The 19,551-nt window shown below is 47.2% G+C and overlaps 1 protein-coding gene across 2 annotated transcripts in view; it reads right to left on the bottom strand.

The window, feature by feature from the left end:
- Positions 1-2,204: 2,204 nt before the first annotated feature.
- Positions 2,205-19,551, bottom strand: part of LDLRAP1 (low density lipoprotein receptor adaptor protein 1) — a 74,543-nt gene continuing 57,196 nt past the window's right edge. The window contains exons 7-9 of one of the 2 annotated variants that reach the window (XM_063311812.1): positions 12,643-12,770; positions 10,317-10,351; positions 2,205-4,850 (exon numbers count right to left, since the gene is read on the bottom strand). In XM_063311812.1, the coding sequence (XP_063167882.1) occupies positions 4,700-4,850; positions 10,317-10,351; positions 12,643-12,770 (314 nt within the window). In that variant the 3' untranslated portion in view covers positions 2,205-4,699. Of the gene's footprint in view, positions 4,851-10,316; positions 10,352-11,988; positions 12,771-19,551 lie in introns of those variants that run through there. The other variant, XM_063311811.1, reaches the window with a different exon arrangement.

Below are 19,551 nucleotides of genomic sequence, written 5' to 3'. Positions count from 1 at the left end.
GAAATATCACTTCGAATTGTGTGAATCCAAATAATGCGACCATTTCATGGGATTTATGATCAGCACCAATCGAGACCCACCTGTAGTCCAAACAATGTTGTCCTCTTGAAATCTGCCTACAGGGAAGACTGTTACATGGATCTAATTTATTTATTTAATTAATTTATATAGCTGCCCATCTCAGACCCGTGACTCTGGGCGGCTAACAATAATAGAAAAACAGTCAAACAATTAAAACGATACAGAAAATTAAATATTAATACAGCCAAGAGATACTAAAATCCATCAGTGTCAGCACAAGCATGAAATGGGGCCCTTCGCACACTCGGGGCCCCAGGCCTGGGCACAAAGCCAGGTCTTCAAGGCCTTGTGAAAAGCCGAAAGGGTCAGGGCCATCCTAATCTCAGGAGGGAGGATGTTCCAGAGGGCAGGTGCCATGGCAGAAAAGACACGTCTCCTGGTCCCTGCCAGCTGACATTCCTTGGCTGACGGGACCCGGAGCATGCCCATCCTGCCAGACTGGATTGGAGGGGTAGAAACACCTGGGAGAATACAGTCCTAAGGTAACCCGGTCCCAAGCCATGAAGGGCTTTAAAGGTGACAACCAGCCACCATTAAGTGTGCAAAGAAGAGGAAAGAGAATAACCAATACATACAAAACACAATGCAAATGTGTTGGGGTTTTAGATGCTAATCACATGAGCAAAATGGAAGGCCAGACCAGATACAACAGCACTTGACACATTACTTCCCAGGTGCTTATACAACAAAGGGTTACGGGCCGTAAAATACTACGTGTGTCTGCAAGCAGAGGTAACTTGAATTAGATTTCCTTCAGTTTGGACCTTGGTTTGCAAAGGCCCCACTTCCATGGTTAGCCTGGTGGGCAAGATTAGTGCATTAAATACACTTGCTAGACTGCATTCCCAACCCGCTTTTCCCCTCATTCAATTACTCCCAAGTCTGGTGGGACCTTTTCTGACCAACACATTTTACTAAATACTGGAACTTAGGTGAACAGAGTGCATCTATATATCTGATAAAGTGAACTGCAGCTCACAAAAGTTTATGCCTTTTACTAAAATCTTGTCCTAACAACCAGGAAACACACTGAGACAATGAACTGGTCTCTAATATTTATTACTAGTACTTAACAAGAATCCTAACAAACTGAAGAAGCGTGGGAAAAACCCAGACATATAACCCCCAAGGGTTAAGGCGGTCCCGATCTGTGTCTCTTGGAATGGCTGACCAATTCCTCAGTGCTACGCATGAGCTTGACAGTCTGGATGGGAGCCCCCTGCTCACCATCCTTACTCATGACAAATCTGTTAGTCAGAAAAGGTACTACCAAACTCCTCCTGTTTCTTGGATGCCATAGACGAAGGTTTTTCAAACATGGCAACTTTAAGATGTGTGGACTTTAACTCCCAGAATTCCCCAGCCAGCCATGTTGGCTGGGGAATTCTGGGAGTTGAAGTCCACACATCTTAAAGCTACCAAGAGTGAAAAACATTGCCGTAGACTAACATGGCTCTCCTCCAATATCCTCAACTCAACCAATTCCAAGGTCACATCCCTGACCACAAAGGTAGAAGCTTGACCCCTGGTGACCTCGTGATTATGTCCATATACTTTTCTTGCAACAATATGGAAGTGGTTTGCTGCTACCTTCTGCAACTTCCCAGTCTAGCCCACAGCCCTGGTATTACCTTGTATCCAAAGTCTGACCCTGCTTAGCTTCTTCTAAGGTTGGGTAAGGTACGGGCCACCATCTAAGCTGGGCAATCCTCACTTAGTGGATTTTCTAAAGAGACTTAGATGAATTTTGTAGCAACCACCAAAGCGTATAAGTTCCAACTATACAGAGCTAGCTGATTCATCCATTACTTATTCATGGATCATTTTTTATACCGCCCCCTCTCACAACTGTGATGTACCAGAAGCTCAATAGCAATCTTGCCATATAAACAGTGACATCAATAAAAAATTCATCAAAAATAAATTAAAAAATGGCCATTGTTCCCCACTGGGCCTCAAAGGAAGATTTTCAGAAGCTTCCTAAAAGCCAAGAGCGAAGGTGCCAATTAATCTCCAGGGGCAGGATGTTCTACTGGATTCCAGGCTTTTGCTAATTACTAGTTAGTTGGTAAAGTTTCAGGTTCTCTAGTACCAAGTAAGGAAAAAATCAATTAACATTCGCATGCACTGGAAAATAAGTAAAAATTTTATTTTCTCAACAGCGTTAAGTACTTTTTACAGCATATGTTTACCTATATACACAGGCATATTATGGATATTTTGTTTATATTTTGAAGAACTTTAGAGGAGTGTGTGTGTGTGCATGCATGTGTATGTATGTATACACACACACACACACACATATATATATATTCACATGGAGATGAAACTCCTTGCAGCATCCTTTCAACAATTCTGAGAATGATCACAATTTGCTTTCTCTTAAGACTGCACCACACAAAGAAAGGAGATCTGAGATGATAAAATATGTGCCACTTCAGGCTTGTACCTGAAGTAGAAAACTAGCAAAGGAAGAGGTAGGTGGAGCTGCAACTTCTCTGCTAGACATTTCCCTTCAGGAATTGCTTGTTAACATGGACACTACACAGAAGTAGGATTCCTCCCGCCTCACACTCTGAAGTGGTATCTTCATTTAGGCCACCTCAACCTGCTTTTGGCTGGGGAATTCTGGGAGTTGGTCCACATGTTTTAAAGTTGCCAAGGTTGAGAAACACTGGCCTAGATCAATCTCTAAAGGGCAAGATTCCAAACTGTCCGGTTTCAAGTTCAATTATCTGCCAACCCCTGAACAGAACTTTGGATTCAAGATGTACTATTTACAGAGATATTAAAAAGTGCATTTATGTTCTTTCAGAAAGGAACATTTGCCTTTCAAAAGCCAATTACGGCTCAGTACATTTCCCACAAGGTCGCCAACAGGGGAAACTGTGATTATTCAGTTCTCCAAAATCACTGTTAAATGTAATCTTTTAATGGCAGTAATCCTGGTTCTCCCATTATTTGCTTTTCTAAATCCAGAATATGAAATGAGAAATCAGATTTGAGACCACCTTTTCCGAGAGTTGGCAGGCAGTGAGAGAGATGGAAGAAACACATGGACACAGAGGGTTACTTAACATTTCTTTTGAACTTTAAAGCCAACCCCCCCCCCCCCAACCCTCTGGCTGTTCTTTCAAAATCCAGATTGACATCTTTCAGGGTTAATGTGTTAAAATACTTGGGCACAACCCAATTAATCAAGCAGAAATGAAAAAGGGCTTAAGAAGATGGAGAAACGCAAGGACTGCTGTGGCCTAAGAGGTAAGCTACGTTCCCAGCAGCTGAGATTTTCCTAGATAGTAGATGGAAAAAAGAAAAAAACACTGAAAGCAAAATTGCTCATCAGCCCTGCCAGCATGACAGAGATGACACTGATCATTTTGCTGCAGTGATGGAAAAGCTCATTTTTAGGGTTGTTTTATGTTCCTTTGGAAAGAAATACAGGTAGTCCTCGCTTATTAACCATTCATTTAGTGACAGTTTGGACTTATGACAGCGCTGGAAAAAACAACTTGCAACCGGTCCTCACACTTACGACTCTCACAGCATCCCCGTGGTCATGTGATCACAATTAGGGTGCTTGGCAACTGGTTTGCATTTATGACCATCACAGCGTCCCATGGTCCCAGGGCTCTCAGCTGCCATGGGTGCCACCCACTGGATTAGGATGCCAGGAATTATTGGCTCACATTGAGAAGGCCATCATTTCTTTTATCATCTTTTATAAGACAACATCCACAGCTTGTAGCATCCTACCTATGGGAGGTAAGCTGGAAGCCAGAGTTGCTCAAGGTAACAATCAGCTGCTACCTAGTATTAAGGCTGAGCAACAGCAAGGTATCTGTTAAGGGGCAGAAGCAGCAGGAAAAAGAAGGGATGGATTTGGACCACAAGGGACGTAAGTAGAGACTCTCTCTCATGATGGCCGGGGGCAATCAAATGGTTTGAATGGCTCCATTCTTGAATCCAATAAAGATCCTTATTTAGCCTTGCCATGTCTAATATCTGGGTGGCTACTGCCAGCAATGTCCTGGGAACCTGACATTATTTCTCCAATCCAATCCACTCCAGCCAGTCCGGCTCTTCTAAAATAAAGCTGGCATGTCTAGAATATTCTGATATTGCAAAGGAGATCCTTCGTCCTTCACAAACACAGCTGTCAAGATTGCTTATCATAGGCAATCCCAAGGGGGAAGCTGCCCAATGCTATAATGTCAAGTTACACAATGCTACAAAATTTCCATAATAGATGCAAATTTGAAAGATTCTTGAATAAATCTACTCAAGGAGCACCTTGTCATCTCCATAAAAGCAAAGACCAAAAATGGTCACACATACAGTAAAAAGCTGTATCGAAGTATCTAAAACCACCTTCCCAATCTGGTATTTGCCAGATGTGCTTGCTATAGTCCTAATATACCTGGAAGACTGCTGGGGGAAAGGCTGAGTTAAGCTTTGGTCAAAAGCTGAAGGGGGTCAATTCAACACCTGCCTGAACCCAGTCAAGGCTTTTAACCCCTTCCAGTTACAGTCAGCAGAATACAGTGCATCAAGTTCTTAGGGGTTATCTTACTTGTGGGGAGGGGAGCTTAACAAGGGAAAACAACAAAAGAAGATGTCAGAACTCAAAGAGCGGGTCATCCTTTTGGGTCTCCATCACGGAATCTACTTTGTCCCAGTCGACCGGCGAGAGGATTTGCGCACTCTGGATGTCTTGAGGTGTCAGGCTGATGTCAAGGACCTGTGGGTTGGTTCGGGACTGTGCCAGCCTGGAAGGACAGGGCAAGACAACAGGTGTGTGAGGAAATGTCCCCGGAGGAAAGTGCTAGGGCTGGCTTGCCAAGGAAGAGGAGGAGGAGGAGGTACAGGTAGGCCTTGCTTAACAACCATTCATTTAGTGACAGTTCGGACTTACAACGGTGCTGAAAAAACCAACTTATGAACAGTCCTCACACTTACAACCATTGCAGTGTCCCTGTGGTCACGTGATCATGATCTGGGTGCTTGGCAACTGGTTTGCATTTATGACCATCAAAGCATCCTGTGGTCACGTGATCGCCATTTTCGACCTTCCTGGCTGGCTTCTGGCAAGCAAAATCAATGGGGAACTGTGTGATTCGCTTAACAACCACATGGTTCGCTTAACACCCATGGTGATTCACTTAACAACCACCACAAAAAGGTCATAAAATAGGGTTGGATTCGTTTAATGACTGCTTCACTTAGCAACCAAAATTCTGGTTCCAACTGTGGTCGTTAAGTGATGTCTACGTGTACAGAATGAAACACACAGAAAAGAAGGAAGTAGCTCACCAGGAAAAAGGCCTAAGATGGCTCTTGGCTGGAAACTCTGGTTTTTCTATGGGCAGGGAGCATGTCCCCAACATGATCTTCTTGAGTCCTATCCTATATTTTATTGCGTTGTAACTGAAGCATTCCCAGGCATGTCAGTGTATACAGAATAAACTAAAAGTATATAAAAACGAGCCTAGCAAATTAAAAAAAAATTGGGGGGCTTAGATTCAAAGCTGTTTACCCACCGTCAACTTGAGGCCACCCCCAAGACGATCTTGTCTTCTGCAGTGAACAGTAGCTGAGATCATTTGACCACCTCCATATGCTCTCATCCCCATCTCCTCTCTCTCTGTAGCCCAACCATAAATGACAGTGTTACCAAGGGCAAATGTTGCTCGCCTAACTCCAAGCGCTCAGGCAGAGGGTTTAAGAGGATGTTTAGAAAAAGAATGCTAAGGTTGGTTACTACAAGATGCGGTGGATGACCCAGGCTTTAAATTCATGGAGAAGAGTGGGCTCTCATAAACTGTTAGTAGTCCAGATGCAAAGTGCATGTCCAGGGCTGGTGCAGCACTGAGGAACAACAAGCTACCCAGAGGCACAAGGTCTAATTTCACCCAACCAGTCTCTTCTTTTTAAATGTCATTGGTCCCAGGAAAACAGAAAAGGGGGAGGCATTTGGGCTCGAAGATCAGGAATGCAGGCCCACAAGTTATTTCCCCTCTTGTAAGGCACCTTCAGCCAGTGGCTTGCTTCGCCAGATCTCTTGCAGTGCTCTTGATACACAAGAATGCGAGCTGCTCCTTGAGGGCACAGAATTAGGGCACTGTGTTTGATATGGATGCTTGTTGGCTCAGGAATCCCAGTTCTACCTTGAGAAACTTTGGGAGGCTCAACTGCTTGAACGAAATGTCGATACCCCCTGAAAATTGCAGTTCTCAAAGCATTTGAACCCAATTCACCAAAATGTCTACTAGGGAAATCAGTACCAAAAGGCACACACGCATGTTGGGTGTACTCAACTGGATTCTATTGGGGAAAACTATCAGAAAAAAAATGCATCAGACAAATTGTGAATTAAAATGCTTTTTGGAAAAAGGCATCCCAAAAGGTATCAACATTTTAACATACACTGAAAAAATCTGAAGTCCAACCAGCCAAACTCGGCAGTTTCACAAAAGTAACACAATGAGAAACGATGACAACGAAATAGTCACAAAAATGAGGCACTGAGAGAAACGGATTCATGCCTGCTTCATACTCTTGAAAACCCTCATAATGCCTCTGAGCAAGGCTGGCCAGCAGAGGGAGCAGTTGGTTCAAAGCCATCAGATGGCCTCATGAGTAATGGAGGGCCTGGGTGTTTCTCATGAGCCAGTAATAGGATCCCTGAGAACATCTTCCCTGCCCTGAAGGGCTATCCTCACAGGACACTTTCCTGCAGGCAAATAAGGGCAAAACTTGGAAAATCTTTTAGCAGTTTCTCAGCCTAGTGGACCCAGGAAAGACACAACTCTGGGGCATGTCCATATGCATCCAGTGCTCTGCGTGCATTGCAAAAAATAAATTGCCTTTTGCCAAAAGATGCGTGGGAACCACTCACACAATAATATACTACAGGCAGAAAGGTGTGTGATATTACAGGATGGGGGACTGGGAAAGGAACAGCACACACATCGAATTAAACAGACATGTACACCCGATTTGAAACACTTATTTGGGGCACACGATCATCCCAAATTATGGGATGTGTATCAGTTACAACTGTAACACATTGCCCCCATCTGCTTGCTAGGCAAAAGCCTGCTTTCCTTCTGGGTCAAAGGAAAAGCTTCTTAACAGAGGAAATTTTTTCAGCTTTCTGAGTATCATGCTTCTCTCCCCAGCCTTTTAATCAGGCACCTCCAGGCAGGTGACACCTGGCTCTCTCTATAACCAGGAGCCTGCCTCTGCCTTCTGCTGGGTAAAGTGCTGGTTTTTGTAAAGGGTGGGGCTGAGGACCGGCAAGCCCCGTACTAGCACAGCCTTTGCAGATCAATGGCAGAGGCTTGATTGCATGGGTAAAATGCCAAACTGGCCAAAAGTAGAAGCAGTGGCAAAAATGAAATGCCACCCTGGAATGAGTCCATTTTTCCTGCCATGGGGCAATCTGTATGGCCAGGAGGTATCATCTCCCCCAGCTTCAAGTCTCGCAGCGCATCGGCATGGATGGATAAAAGTTTGGATTGCAAGTCAGGCTGACGCCCCATAAGCAATTGATTAGCCTCTTATACCCATAATAGTTTAAACCTGCTGCTGCTGCTTCCTGCCTTTCCCACACTGCCAAAGGTTCTTTGCAAAAGATCCTTCATGGCCTTGAAATTGAGTTGTTGATCGTGGACATAACTGACATCGCTGCCCTAAGAACTTCCGGCTCTCAACTTCTCTCTCCAGCACCGCCCACATTAAACCCTATTCACTCCCAGCAGCGACTGTGGGCTCTGCAGATGAAACCAGGAACCTTAAATCCATGTGTAATGATATGTGGGAAAGACCTTGGGAGTTGGGGCAAGGAGATGCTGCTCAGGGAAGAGTCAGATAAGAGACAGCATAGCCTGCAGCTGGATAATGGGGGGGGGGGGCAAGAGGCTCAGAAGGGACCCTCCATAGTTTCTTGGGCTGTAAAGGAGATGGTGGGAGAATTAAGTACTTTCAGACTTGCAAGATTCTGTTAATGTAGCTTTACAATGAAGTAGAATTAGCCTATCTGGTCGTGCTTCCTGTCTGGTCCACCTGGGAAGGCTGACATCTATCTTGCAAGTCTCATTTACAGCCCAAGAAACTAGGGAGGGTCCCTTCTGAACCTCTTGCCCCACCCACTATCCAGCTGCGGGCTATGCCATCTCTTATCTGACCATTCCTCAGGCAGCATCTTTTCGCCCTGTCTCCCAAGGACTTCCCACATATCATTATGCCATGTGACAAGTGCAGGGATGCAGTGGGCCTTGTAACGGCACAGCTATTCCACGTCTGCTGGGATCACTGAGAACTTCAGGACAAAGGAGATTTAAAAGAAAATTCAACTCTTACACTCCTTACAATCACTTTTTTGTTCCACCCTAAACTTTTCATGGAAATGCTGGATATGTGGGAAATGGAAATATTGGCTGGAGATCTGGACAGTAGATTATAGTGTTATTGAAGTTTAACGACCTCAATTCCCTATCCCACTCAGCCTTTGGATCATCATCCCCCTGGAGATTAGATTGGCCGTAATTCTACTAGCTTTTCGTAAGGACTTACGTGGTTCTGCCACCGAGCTTGGGGATCCAGATGTGTGGTAGAGCCTGTACAGTGGCTGTGTTGATTGTTGGCGGTGGCTTCTTGTATCTTGGCTGCTGATCGTGTTGTATGGTTTTATAATATATGATTTTAATATGGCTCCTTTTTGTACAGTTTTTAATTGCTGTTAAGCTGCCCAGAGTCATGTATTTGATGTATTATTTCAATTTACACAAAATCTCAATCAGTCAATTCATCCCCCTAAACATAGGGGAGAAAAAAGATGTCTATCGATGCTATACCCCCATGAAAATGTAGTGTGTGCACCTCCTTGCGTGTGTGTATGTGACAAAGTAAGTCAAAGTACTCAAAGGCCTTTGTGGGCAAGGAAGCCTTACATGGTCATTGCCTGGACAGAATCTCAAAATTCCTGCGTTGGGTTGTATTTGGCTTGGTAGCTGCCAAGGTTTTTGGGATAGGAGCTAATAAGGGATGTCCATAAAAGCTTTATTTATGGAATCTTTCCTCATTGCATTTTTACAGGTTGGGAGGCAGAGACGGAGATGAGCTTGTGAAGTTTTCCACCTTAGGTGCCGAAACAGCTTGCTTGGCTCTAGATCCTGTGAACTTTGATGAGGTGAGGTGGGTACATGAACCAGCATTGTGGAGTTAGATGAATAAGTCATCATGCTTTCTCTGTTACACTTGTCTGGGTGGCCCCAGATTCTTTTCCCAGTTTCCATTAAAACTTATTTGTATTTAAATAAAAAAAGCTCTGGTGATGGTTTACCATAACACTTAAATAAGAGCCCTCAGATTTCAAATGAAAAACTGTAATAAAACATTACCTTACAAAACTAGATCAAATCACAAAGCAGCCCCTGCCCACAAGAGAGCCGAAAGGTCATCGAAACAATATGAACTTAACAGCTTGGGGTCACCACCAAGAAGGCATTTATTTGTATTTATTTGGCTGGGAATGAGGTAAAAGTGTCTCCAGGCCATTGTTTGCAGGCTGTGTGAAATGACCCTAAAAATGCATCCTGTTTACCATCTCTAATTCTACTGCCTTCGAAATCTGGCCCAATTGTTGGATTTTATAGGCTTCTTCCTTGCATTTTGTCAATAACTCGCCTGACAAAGAATCTGAGAGAACCTAAAAGGGTGCACTTTTTCCTTCCTTCCTTCCTTCCTTCCTTCCTTCCTTCCTTCCTTCCTTCCTTCCTTCCTTCCTTCCTCCCTCCCTCCCTCCCTCCCTCCCTCCCTATGTGACCACTGCTTGAATTTTCTCCCAAGTTCCTTGCCTTGCAGGTTGGGAAGTGAAATGCAAGCAGAGACTCAAACAGGTCGCCCTCCATTTTAGGAGGGGGGGGGCTTCCAGCTTCAGCAACCTCCAATTCTTCTTGCACAAAGACAAGCATTCAGCAAGAGGCTGAAGCATTTAAGGGATTTAATCCCCTACTGTATACACAAATTAGCTCCTGCCCTAAGAAGCTATCAAAATATTTGACTTATCCAAGCAGCTGAATCCCTTGTTCAATTAGCCAAACAGACCACCACTGACGGGTTGGGCTGCTGTTGACAGTTTAGCTTAGGGAAAGGGAAAGAACATTAATCAAATCTGTTTCTTGGCCAAGCCCTTGCCGAAAGATGCTCCTGGAAGAAATGATCATAATTACCTTGAAAATGCTTCATCCAGTTCATCGTCCATTGCCTTTGTTATAAAAAGAAAAGGAAGGGGAGAAATAAAATTATAAATCCAACTGAAATGAACATTATTCAGATATCACACAGACTTAAGCAGGTGTCTTTTCTATTGTATTTGCAATTCCTTCTTAAAAAGGGAGGGGAAATATCCATGAAATTATGTCTTAAAACATTTGTAGATTTTTACTAGCTGGCTCAGAGGTCAGTAGCCCATACTTCTTTGTTAGAGGACAACAGGACAACACAGTGTATTAGGCCTGCGGTCAAGGTGTCTGACGTGGTAAATCTGGACCTCTCCCACCATCTTCTGTCCACCTGCTTGTTTCCCACGTAAGTTGGGGAGGATGGGGTGGAGAAGCCATCTGCTAGCTCCAGCACTCCCGCGCATGGCATGGGGCTGAAAGCTACAAAGCAACTTTACGGAAGGTTGCCAAAGGTCCTCAGGGGATGGTTGACCTCTCTTCTGCAGTGGCACCACGCTAAGGCAGGCAGATTCCAATGCAGGGTGAGATAAAACTGCTAATGATGTAAGCAGCTGGACAGTGGAACCAGCTGCCCAGAGAAGTGCTTGGCTGCCTTTTGCTGGATGTGTTCAGATGGAGTCAAGGTAGCCACCTGTTTTGGATGGTTTCCTTGTCTACCTGCATTGAGCAGGGGTTGGTCTTGAAGGCCTGGGTGGTCCCTTCTAACTCTGAATGATTCCAACAATCAAGTCACAAAAGATGAGAGGCGTGCTATTCTTTGTTGAAGTTCTTCAGATTCCTTGCAGGAGATGCCCTTAGTTCTGGATTCCCTGATAACACAGATCAGGTTGCCTAGAAAATCCCTCCCCACTTCCGTGTGCTTTTGACCCCTCTAGTCTACCAGTTAACCAGTGCTGAGAAATTGAAAGCAGCAACCATGCAGAGACTATAGGAGAGGTGGGGGGACCTACATTCCTCAAGGAGCTCCCGAACTACAACTAGCTTCTCCCCTCCTTAGTCATGCTGGTTGGTGCTCACAGGAAGTTGCCTCTTTGCCATAAGGAGAAAGCCTCCGGTTCTACTCCCCTGCCCTTAAGCCCCCGAGTAAGCAGCACCCTGAAACTCAGGACATGGCCCAGCATGAAAAGCATACTTCTGAACTACTCTTTTATGTATTCGATGCATGATCCTGCCTTTCCCCACCATATACAAGGTAGATATCCAAACAAGCAAAGAAAAGAAAGGATGTAAGTATACAGGAAGCTATTTGGACTTGACCATTGATGGAGAAATGGGAAAATACTGAAGAATCAGATGGAAAAAGGAGGAGAGGCAGTCTGTTAGGCAGTCTGCCAAGGGAGTAGTGACCAACAGAGGGCTAGAGGGATAACCTTAGCCCAGGGTTTCTCATCCAGGGTTCCGTGGCACCCTCGGGTTCCACAAGAGGTCACTCAGGGTTCCCTGGGAGATCACAATTTATTTTAAAAAATACTGCAAATTCGGGCAACTTCGCATTAAAGAGATAAGTTTCATTCTTTATTTTTAGTTTAAGAACACTGTTCATGCTTATAGACAGGCCTACCCATGAAACAAACAGAATAATTTTGTAATTTGAGGCCTAGATCTGAGCCTGAACGTGCAGGGGTTCCCCGAGGCCTGAAAAAGATTTCAAGGGTCCTCCAGGGTCAAAAGGTTAAGAAAGGCTGCCTTAGCCCATTCCTGAGCTGATGCACAGCTCTAGGCTACCACAGGTCTGGAAAAGGGCGGTGGTTCCACAACTGTACAACAGTGCGGTGTCATATCCTGATCCCTCCCTACACCTGACTTGCTATATTACTGGGAGGAAAAAAATAACCCTGAAAAATGAAGCCACTTTCTTTTCTTTAATCAGAGAAGGCTGGGATTTCTGAGCTGTAAAACAAAGTGCAGAGGAGGCAGGAAATGTGCCTCAACTTGATGGAGCAGCCTAGGGGGACAATAAAACATGCCGTAGATCTCCAGATCCACAAAGACAGGCAATTTGGCTTCCATTCCAGCAGCAAATGGAAAAGGTCTTTCAGAAAGACGCCCTGTAACTCAATAGCAAGTTACTAGTCTGATTTACCTATTGTGCAAAGCTATGGATTATTTTAATTACAGTTTATTGAATAAAGCACAATTGATTAAGACTGTACAACAAGCTATGTCGTAATCCATCCGAGGCAAACTGCAACAATATGATCTCAACAACACGCCAAGCCAAAATCAAACAAGCCATGTTAGAGCTGGATATGATGCACGCACTTACTAAACGAGACCTTTGCCAAGCTCCCCGAGTCTTCTGACACATACTTACCCACACATTATTGTTTTCTGATGAAGGGGGCCCAAAGATGCTGCTGTCCAAGCACACAGAATTTGTGTTCATGGTCAAAGGGGGTTTGGTTACGTTTTCCAAGTCTAGCAGGTTTTCTACGGTGGCTGCTGTGTGTGGAAAGGAAAAAAAATTAAGGATGATGAAGCTTAGGAGAGAAAAGGATCAGGGCTTTCTTTCCAGCCTGGGGTGGGTTGCAAGGTTGCATGTGCGGCTGCAGAATTCCCTTGGATTTTCCAGGGAGGAGAAGAAAAATCAGGGGCCCATAACAGCACCCGTCGATTTGCTAGGGTGAGCTAGCCCCAACTTTTTCCAAGAGTCAGCAGAGCAGCAGAAAAGCTTCTTCTATGACCTGACACACATGGACTGACTACATTTTTAAAGTATTTAATTCTCTATTGATATTTGAGCTCTCTTACAGTTTATGACCAAGAAATAAAACTGACTACTTCTCTTGCCCTATGCCTGCTTCACTCCCAGAAGGATCTCACGGGCTGTAAACTAATTCAAGAAGTCTGTCTCGGCTGAAGCATAACAACAGGAAGTGCAAACAGTGTGGATATTGGATCAACGCAAAAAATGTTTTCCAGATCATCTGCCTTGCTCATGCTGTAGTGAAAGTCAACTGTCCATGCTTAACCGCCACAGAAAGTGGTGGCCGGCAGGAGTGAAGCTTGCCAGGAGGTTCTCGAAATTGCTGAGAATGATGGACAGCGACTGATTTATATTTTCTAGTGACTACCATCAGGGTATATTAAATGAACAAAAAAAAGGAGGCATCGAAGTGGCAGGTCCTACAACAAGTGGTTCTTCTAATGATAGGACATATTTTTTTTAAAGTAGAAACATAGGAACAATGAAAGCTGCTTTCACGTTCCCAGACCAAACATTCACAGAACATCTGATCTGACTCGCATGCATGAATGAGTCAACCCGGGTTGAGACTTGCGAGTCAGTAGAAATGGGAGGGGGAACAAGCTAGGAGTGTGAAAGCATCTTGTTTGGACTATCTCTGGCATCCAAGGTCAACCGGCAGAGACATCTGCACAGAACTGAATGGACTGGCACGAAAAGAAGGGGGAGGGGGTGGAATTCATTGGACTGCTTAACTTGGGGAAAGCGCGGGAATTTCTACTGGCAACTTTTTCTCTGTACTGCACATTTCAATGTCATTAAAGAGATTACTACTTAGCATGCACGAATCGAATTAAATGGTAACTTGAGTGTCCAGGATCTTCTCCAATTCTATGAGGAGATGTAGACATCTCAGCTAGGTTCTCTTTGCATGGAAGACATCCTTGAGCTCCAGCCTGTCCCTCAGTAGCTCCCATTTAAACTCTTTCACATCATTTACATCATCCAAGACTCCTCCAGCACAGTTGTTGCACATCTGTGTTGCACATGAAAAGTCCTCAGTTCTAGCTGTCGCATTTCCAACTGGCCCAGATACAAAACCTGAAAATCCTGGAAACTCACTGCCATTGCACATCATTAACAGGATCCAGGTCAGGTGAATGACTCTGTGTAAATCAGTTTCCTCTGTTTATTCATTGATTTGTGGCATACATGGAACGCCCTTCTCAACTTTATCCCCATAACAACCCTCTGGGGTGGGGTGGGCTAATGATTGGTCCAGAGTCATCTTGTGAACTTTCATGGCTCAAGGTGGACTGGACCTAATGTTTATGGATTCTGAAGATGCCAACTATGAGACACCACCCAGCACCTTCAGTACCAGAGCTCTCAATGACTTTTATCTGGGTTATCCGGAGAAGCACTTTAAACCAGAGTGGGTCATAGACGCAGACAGACCGAGACCCCTGCACGCTGATCAGAATGAGACAGCATCCAAATTGTTTGGCACCAAGTTGCAACATCCCGCTGACCCCTGCTGTAGAAGAAGACAGAAGGTCCCTTTGGTTTCACTGCCTTAGATTACCCCGCCCAGCCATTTAATTTAAAGCAATTTGCACCATGCAGGATTTCGGAGGCGGTTTTTGCCGCAAGATGATTGCAAGAAGAATATCACTTAAACACAATACTCGGAAGGCATGACCCCATTTTACAAGCTGCACAATCCAGGCTGTTGAAAGTTTTAATGGGTCCTTGAAACGGCACAAAGAAAGCTGCTGGAGGGAAAGAGGGGGGGCTGCCCACACTCTTCCTTTCTCCTCTCTGAAGAATAACACACAGGCAGGATTCATGATGACGAAGCCAAAAAGGTCACAAGCACTGCTAAGCCCGTGATGGATTCCAATCAGGGTGTCAATGAGGTTGGTACACGTGGTGTGCACCTGAAGCTTAGTATTTTCCCGGAAGTGAGAGAGAGGGGGATACAGCTGAAAGATACAAATGTAATTCCCTCCTCATTTTATATTGATGAGACTCATGTCTCACGTCAGGTATTTTATCCAGAAGTGTTACAGGAGCTCCTCAGGGGGACCTGTGCTCAAGCAGAGTAAGAAGATGCAGGGATCCTCGTTTAACAACCATTCGTTTAGTGATAGTTCGGACTTACGATGGTGCTGAAAAAACTGACAACCGGTCCTCACACTTACAACTGTTGCAGCGTCCCCATGGTCACGTGATCGTGATTTGGGCGCTTGGCAACTGGTTCACATTCATGACCATTGCAGTGTCCTGTGGTCACGTGATTGCCGTTTTCGACCTTCCCATCCGGCTTCTGGCAAGCAAAACCAATGGGGAACCGCGTGAGTCGCTTAATGACCACATGGCTCACTTAATGCCCACAGTGACTTGCTTAATGACCGCCGCAAAAAAGATCATAAAATTGGGTCAGATTTGTTTAATGACTGCTTTGCTTAGCAATTGAAATTCCAGTCCCGATTGTGGTCGTTAAGCAAGAACTACCTGTAAGAAGATGCAGAGTAGCACCCTACTTCAAGTGTTGGGATGATGGGTGCCATTTCTTACACTGCCATAATGGCACCAACCACATGCAAGGGGGGGAAGCCCTGTCAGCTTCAGGAACTTCAAGGTGGGTAAATGTACAAACGCACCAATAACTAAATATGAAGAGGAAGGGAAAAAACCAGTTCAAAGCAGACTGTATGCATCTAGGGTAGTGTTTCTCAACCTTGGCCGCTTTAAGCTGTGTGGACTTCAACTCCCAGAATTCCCCAGCCAGCGGGAATTCTGGGAGTTGAAGTCCACACAGCTTAAAGCGGCCAAGGATGAGAAATACCGATCTAGGGGCTGCAGAATGCCAGCTAAATAGAAAGGAGAAAAATTAAAATAGGGTGGAGGAAGAACAGAACGGAGTGGCAAGCATCCTTAAACTCTACCCTCTACCCTCCAAGGTCCATTTGCATCATTTCTTTAAAAAAGCATGCACAACTGTCTTTTGTCTCTCTAGATGCAAGCCTGGGGTAAAACAGTAATTGTCATGCGCTGCCTACCTCTGAATAACGTTCAGACACTGGTTTGCAAGCAGGCTCTGGTTTATTTCAGGGTAGGTACAACGTTGATAGAAAAAAGCTGAGAGTGACAGGAGCGCGCCGGTGCGGGGTTTAAATACCCCGCGCCGGTCAGCGCCCCCTCGCTCTCGGTCACGTCACCCCCCTTTGTCCCATGCGTTGCCCTGCCATTGGTTGAGGGTTTCCAGGATCGCCCATCCTCAGGTTTTCATTCTTCTGCTGATTGCTTTCAGCTGGGCGATCCCCGTTGTATTGCCGCTGATGGCTTGGGTGGCTCCGTGATCCGTTTAGCTATTGTTTGTTAGCCGTTAGTCGTTGTGGGTTGATGGCTACTTAACTTGTACCCCTTCACCTATTTCCTTGTCATTGTCATGAGTGCCATTGCGCTGATGACTTTAGCTCAACGGCACTCATGACATACTGCCCCCTTTCCGAATAGTGTTCTCCCCCGGGTTTCTGGGTTTTCCCCATGGAGCTGTCAAAATGCCACATTTTTTTTTTTTTTTTTTTTTTTTTTAAAGTTCCCGCCGGAGTAGTTGTCGCCCCTCCCTTTGCTCCTCCCTCTACCACGTGCCTTCCCAGGGTGTGTCCATGGTGCGCATGCTCGGGTTCTGACCTGGCGTGCGCATGCTCCAGCCACACCCTGTTTGTTTGGCTCAGTTCGGCGAGGCGAGAGGCGTGGCTGGTCGGGTGCTTCTCAGCTCCAGGTAGGGCCCTTCTTTTCTTATTTAGAGTGCGTCGCCTTTGTTGTGTCTCTTGGGCGTTGCCCCCAGGTTGCCCTGTTGACTTGCTTGCCACTCCCCCGCGGCCGGGGGGCGGGGGGAGGGTGCTGGCGATCGTTTGTCACCACCCCGTGGGCCCGGGGCGGGGGGAGTGAGTCCCGGGGGGGGGAAGGTCCACCCAAGTCGCGGGCTTGGGGGGGGCCCTTTCCCTTGGGGCACGGGAGGCGGGGGGAGGCCTGCGGGGGGGGGTTTGGTTTTGCTGACCTTGGTTGCGGTTTGTCGGGGTATGCCCGGTGAAATGCTCTGGTCAGGTCAGGCGCGTTAACGTTATGCGCCGCCACCCATTCAGGGTGGGGGAAGTGTTTCCACCTGACCAGGTAGTGTAGGGTTCCTCGTTGTTTGCGGGAGTCGAGGATGTCCCTTATCTCGAAGTGGTGTTGCCCGTCGATCATAAGCGGTGCGGGCTGTGGCGTGCTTGGGTGCCATCGGGAGGTGGTTGCCGGTTTTAGGAGGCTGGTGTGGAACACCGGGTGGAGCCTCCGGAGGTTGTGTGGCAGGTCCAGGCGTATTGCCACCGGGTTCACTATTTGCGTGACTCGGAACGGCCCGATGTACTTAGGCCCCAGTTTTTTCGAGGGTTGGGTTGACTTTAGGAACTTGGTGGAGAGATAGGCCATATCCCCCGCCTGGAACGTCGGTTGTAGGCGCCGGTGCTTGTCGGCCTGCTCTTTGTAAGCAGCCTGTGCCTCCTTTAGCGCCGCCGTGATTACTGGCCATGCTTCCGCGATCTTCCGTCCCCAGTCGCTGGCGTCCACCTGGGGTTCCGGGGGTTGAGGTAGCTCCGGGATGGGGACGAAGTCGCGCCCCGAGACTACTTCGAACGGGGTTTTCCCCGTGCTCGTGTGGACGGCGTTATTGTATGCGACTTCGGCGAACGGGAGCAGTTCAGCCCAGTCGTCTTGGTGGTAGTTCGTATATGATCGTATAAATTGCTCTAAGGTGGCATTAAGAACCTCAGTGGCTCCGTCCGTCTGCGGATGCCAAGCCGTAGACAGGGCCTGTTGGGTCCCCGTCAGCTTCAGGAAGGCCCGCCAGAATTTGGAGGTGAACTGTGTGCCCCTGTCGGTCACCACACGTGCGGGACATCCGTGTAGCCTGTACACGTGGATGAGGAAGAGTTTGGCTAGTTGTTGCGAGGATGGGACCGACGTGCAGGGGATGAAGTGGGCCTGCTTTGAGAAGTAGTCCTTCACCACCCAAATGGCCGTTTTCTTCTGGCTGGGTGGGAGGTCCACTATAAAATCCATAGAGATTTCCTCCCATGGGCGGGAGGGTTCTGCCACCCGTTGCAGTAGCCCCGCGGGTTTGCCTGGTGCCCGTTTGGCCCTAGCGCACGTTGGGCAGGACGCCACGTAGGTTTTTACGTCTCGCCTGAGTGCGGGCCACCAGAATTGGCGCCGCGTTAGGTGTAGGGTCTTGAGGAACCCAAAGTGTCCCGCTTGCTTGGCGTCGTGTGACCTATGCAAGATCGCCTGGCGTTGCGAGTCCGGGACGTAGATTCTGCCTTCCCCCCATGCCAGGTCTTGCGCCATTGTTACCTTGTCGGGGTTTGCCAGGAACCAGGGGTCGGTTTTGAGGGCGGCGGCGAGGTCCGTGCGCATTCCCCCTGGTAGTTGCGGTTGCCTTCTTTCCGTCGCCGGTTGTCCCGCCGTCGGCTGCGCCGTAGCGTCGAGCTGCCTCCGTGCGCCGCTTCGGGTGGTCACGGCCATCCCCAGTTGCGAGGCGGATAGGACCGTCCCAATGGTGTCTGGGGCGGGCTCTTCGTCTTGGGGCAGCCGGGAGAGGGCGTCGGCCAGAAAGTTCTTCTTTCCCGGCATGAACTTCAGCTGGAAATCAAAGCGGCTGAAGAATTGGGCCCATCGGACCTGTTTTGGGCTAAGGCGTCTAGGCGTTCGTAGGGCCTCGAGGTTCCGGTGGTCCGTCCAGACCTCGAATGGTTGGGTGGCTCCCTCGAGTAGGTGACGCCATGTCTCTAGTGCCGATTTCACCGCGAAGGCTTCTTTCTCCCAGACGTGCCATCGCCTCTCTGTCTCGGAGAACTTCCTTGACAGGTAGGCGCATGGTTTCAGGAGCCCCGTGGAGTCTTTTTGTAGCAGGATGGCTCCCAGGGAGAAGTCTGAGGCGTCGGCTTGGACCACGAACGGCCGTTCTGGGTCCGGGTGCGCGAGGATTGGCTCCGTCGTGAACAGCGCTTTCAGCTTGTCGAATGCGGTCTGGCACGCGGGAGTCCAATTCAGCACTGTGCCTGGGTTCTTGGCGCGTCGGGTGTCCCCCACCCCTTTGGTTTTGAGGAGGTCCGTTAAGGGGAGGGCTATCTCAGCGAACCCCCGGGCGAAGGACCTGTAGAAATTCGCGAATCCCAGGAAGCTCTGTAGTTGCCGTCTGTTGCGGGGCCGCTCCCAGTTTAGCACCGCTTCGACTTTTGCGGGGTCCATTTCGATGCCGTCCCCGGAGATTCGATACCCCAAATAGTCTAGGCGCTCTTTGTGAAACTCGCACTTTGTGGGCTTTGCATAGAGCTGCGCCCTTCTGAGCTTGTCGAGGACTTGCCTGACTAAGGTTACGTGTTCCTCGTATGTTTTTGTGTAAATGAGGACGTCGTCGATGTAGACCAGGACCCCTTTAAACAGATGTTCATGCAGTACCTCATTGATGAGCTGCATGAACACCCC

Source organism: Candoia aspera, chromosome 10, assembly GCF_035149785.1.
Source record: "Candoia aspera isolate rCanAsp1 chromosome 10, rCanAsp1.hap2, whole genome shotgun sequence".
Taxonomy (NCBI): Eukaryota; Metazoa; Chordata; class Lepidosauria; order Squamata; family Boidae; genus Candoia; species Candoia aspera.
Note: the sequence above shows the minus strand (reverse complement) of the source record. Positions and strands in the feature narration are given on the sequence as shown.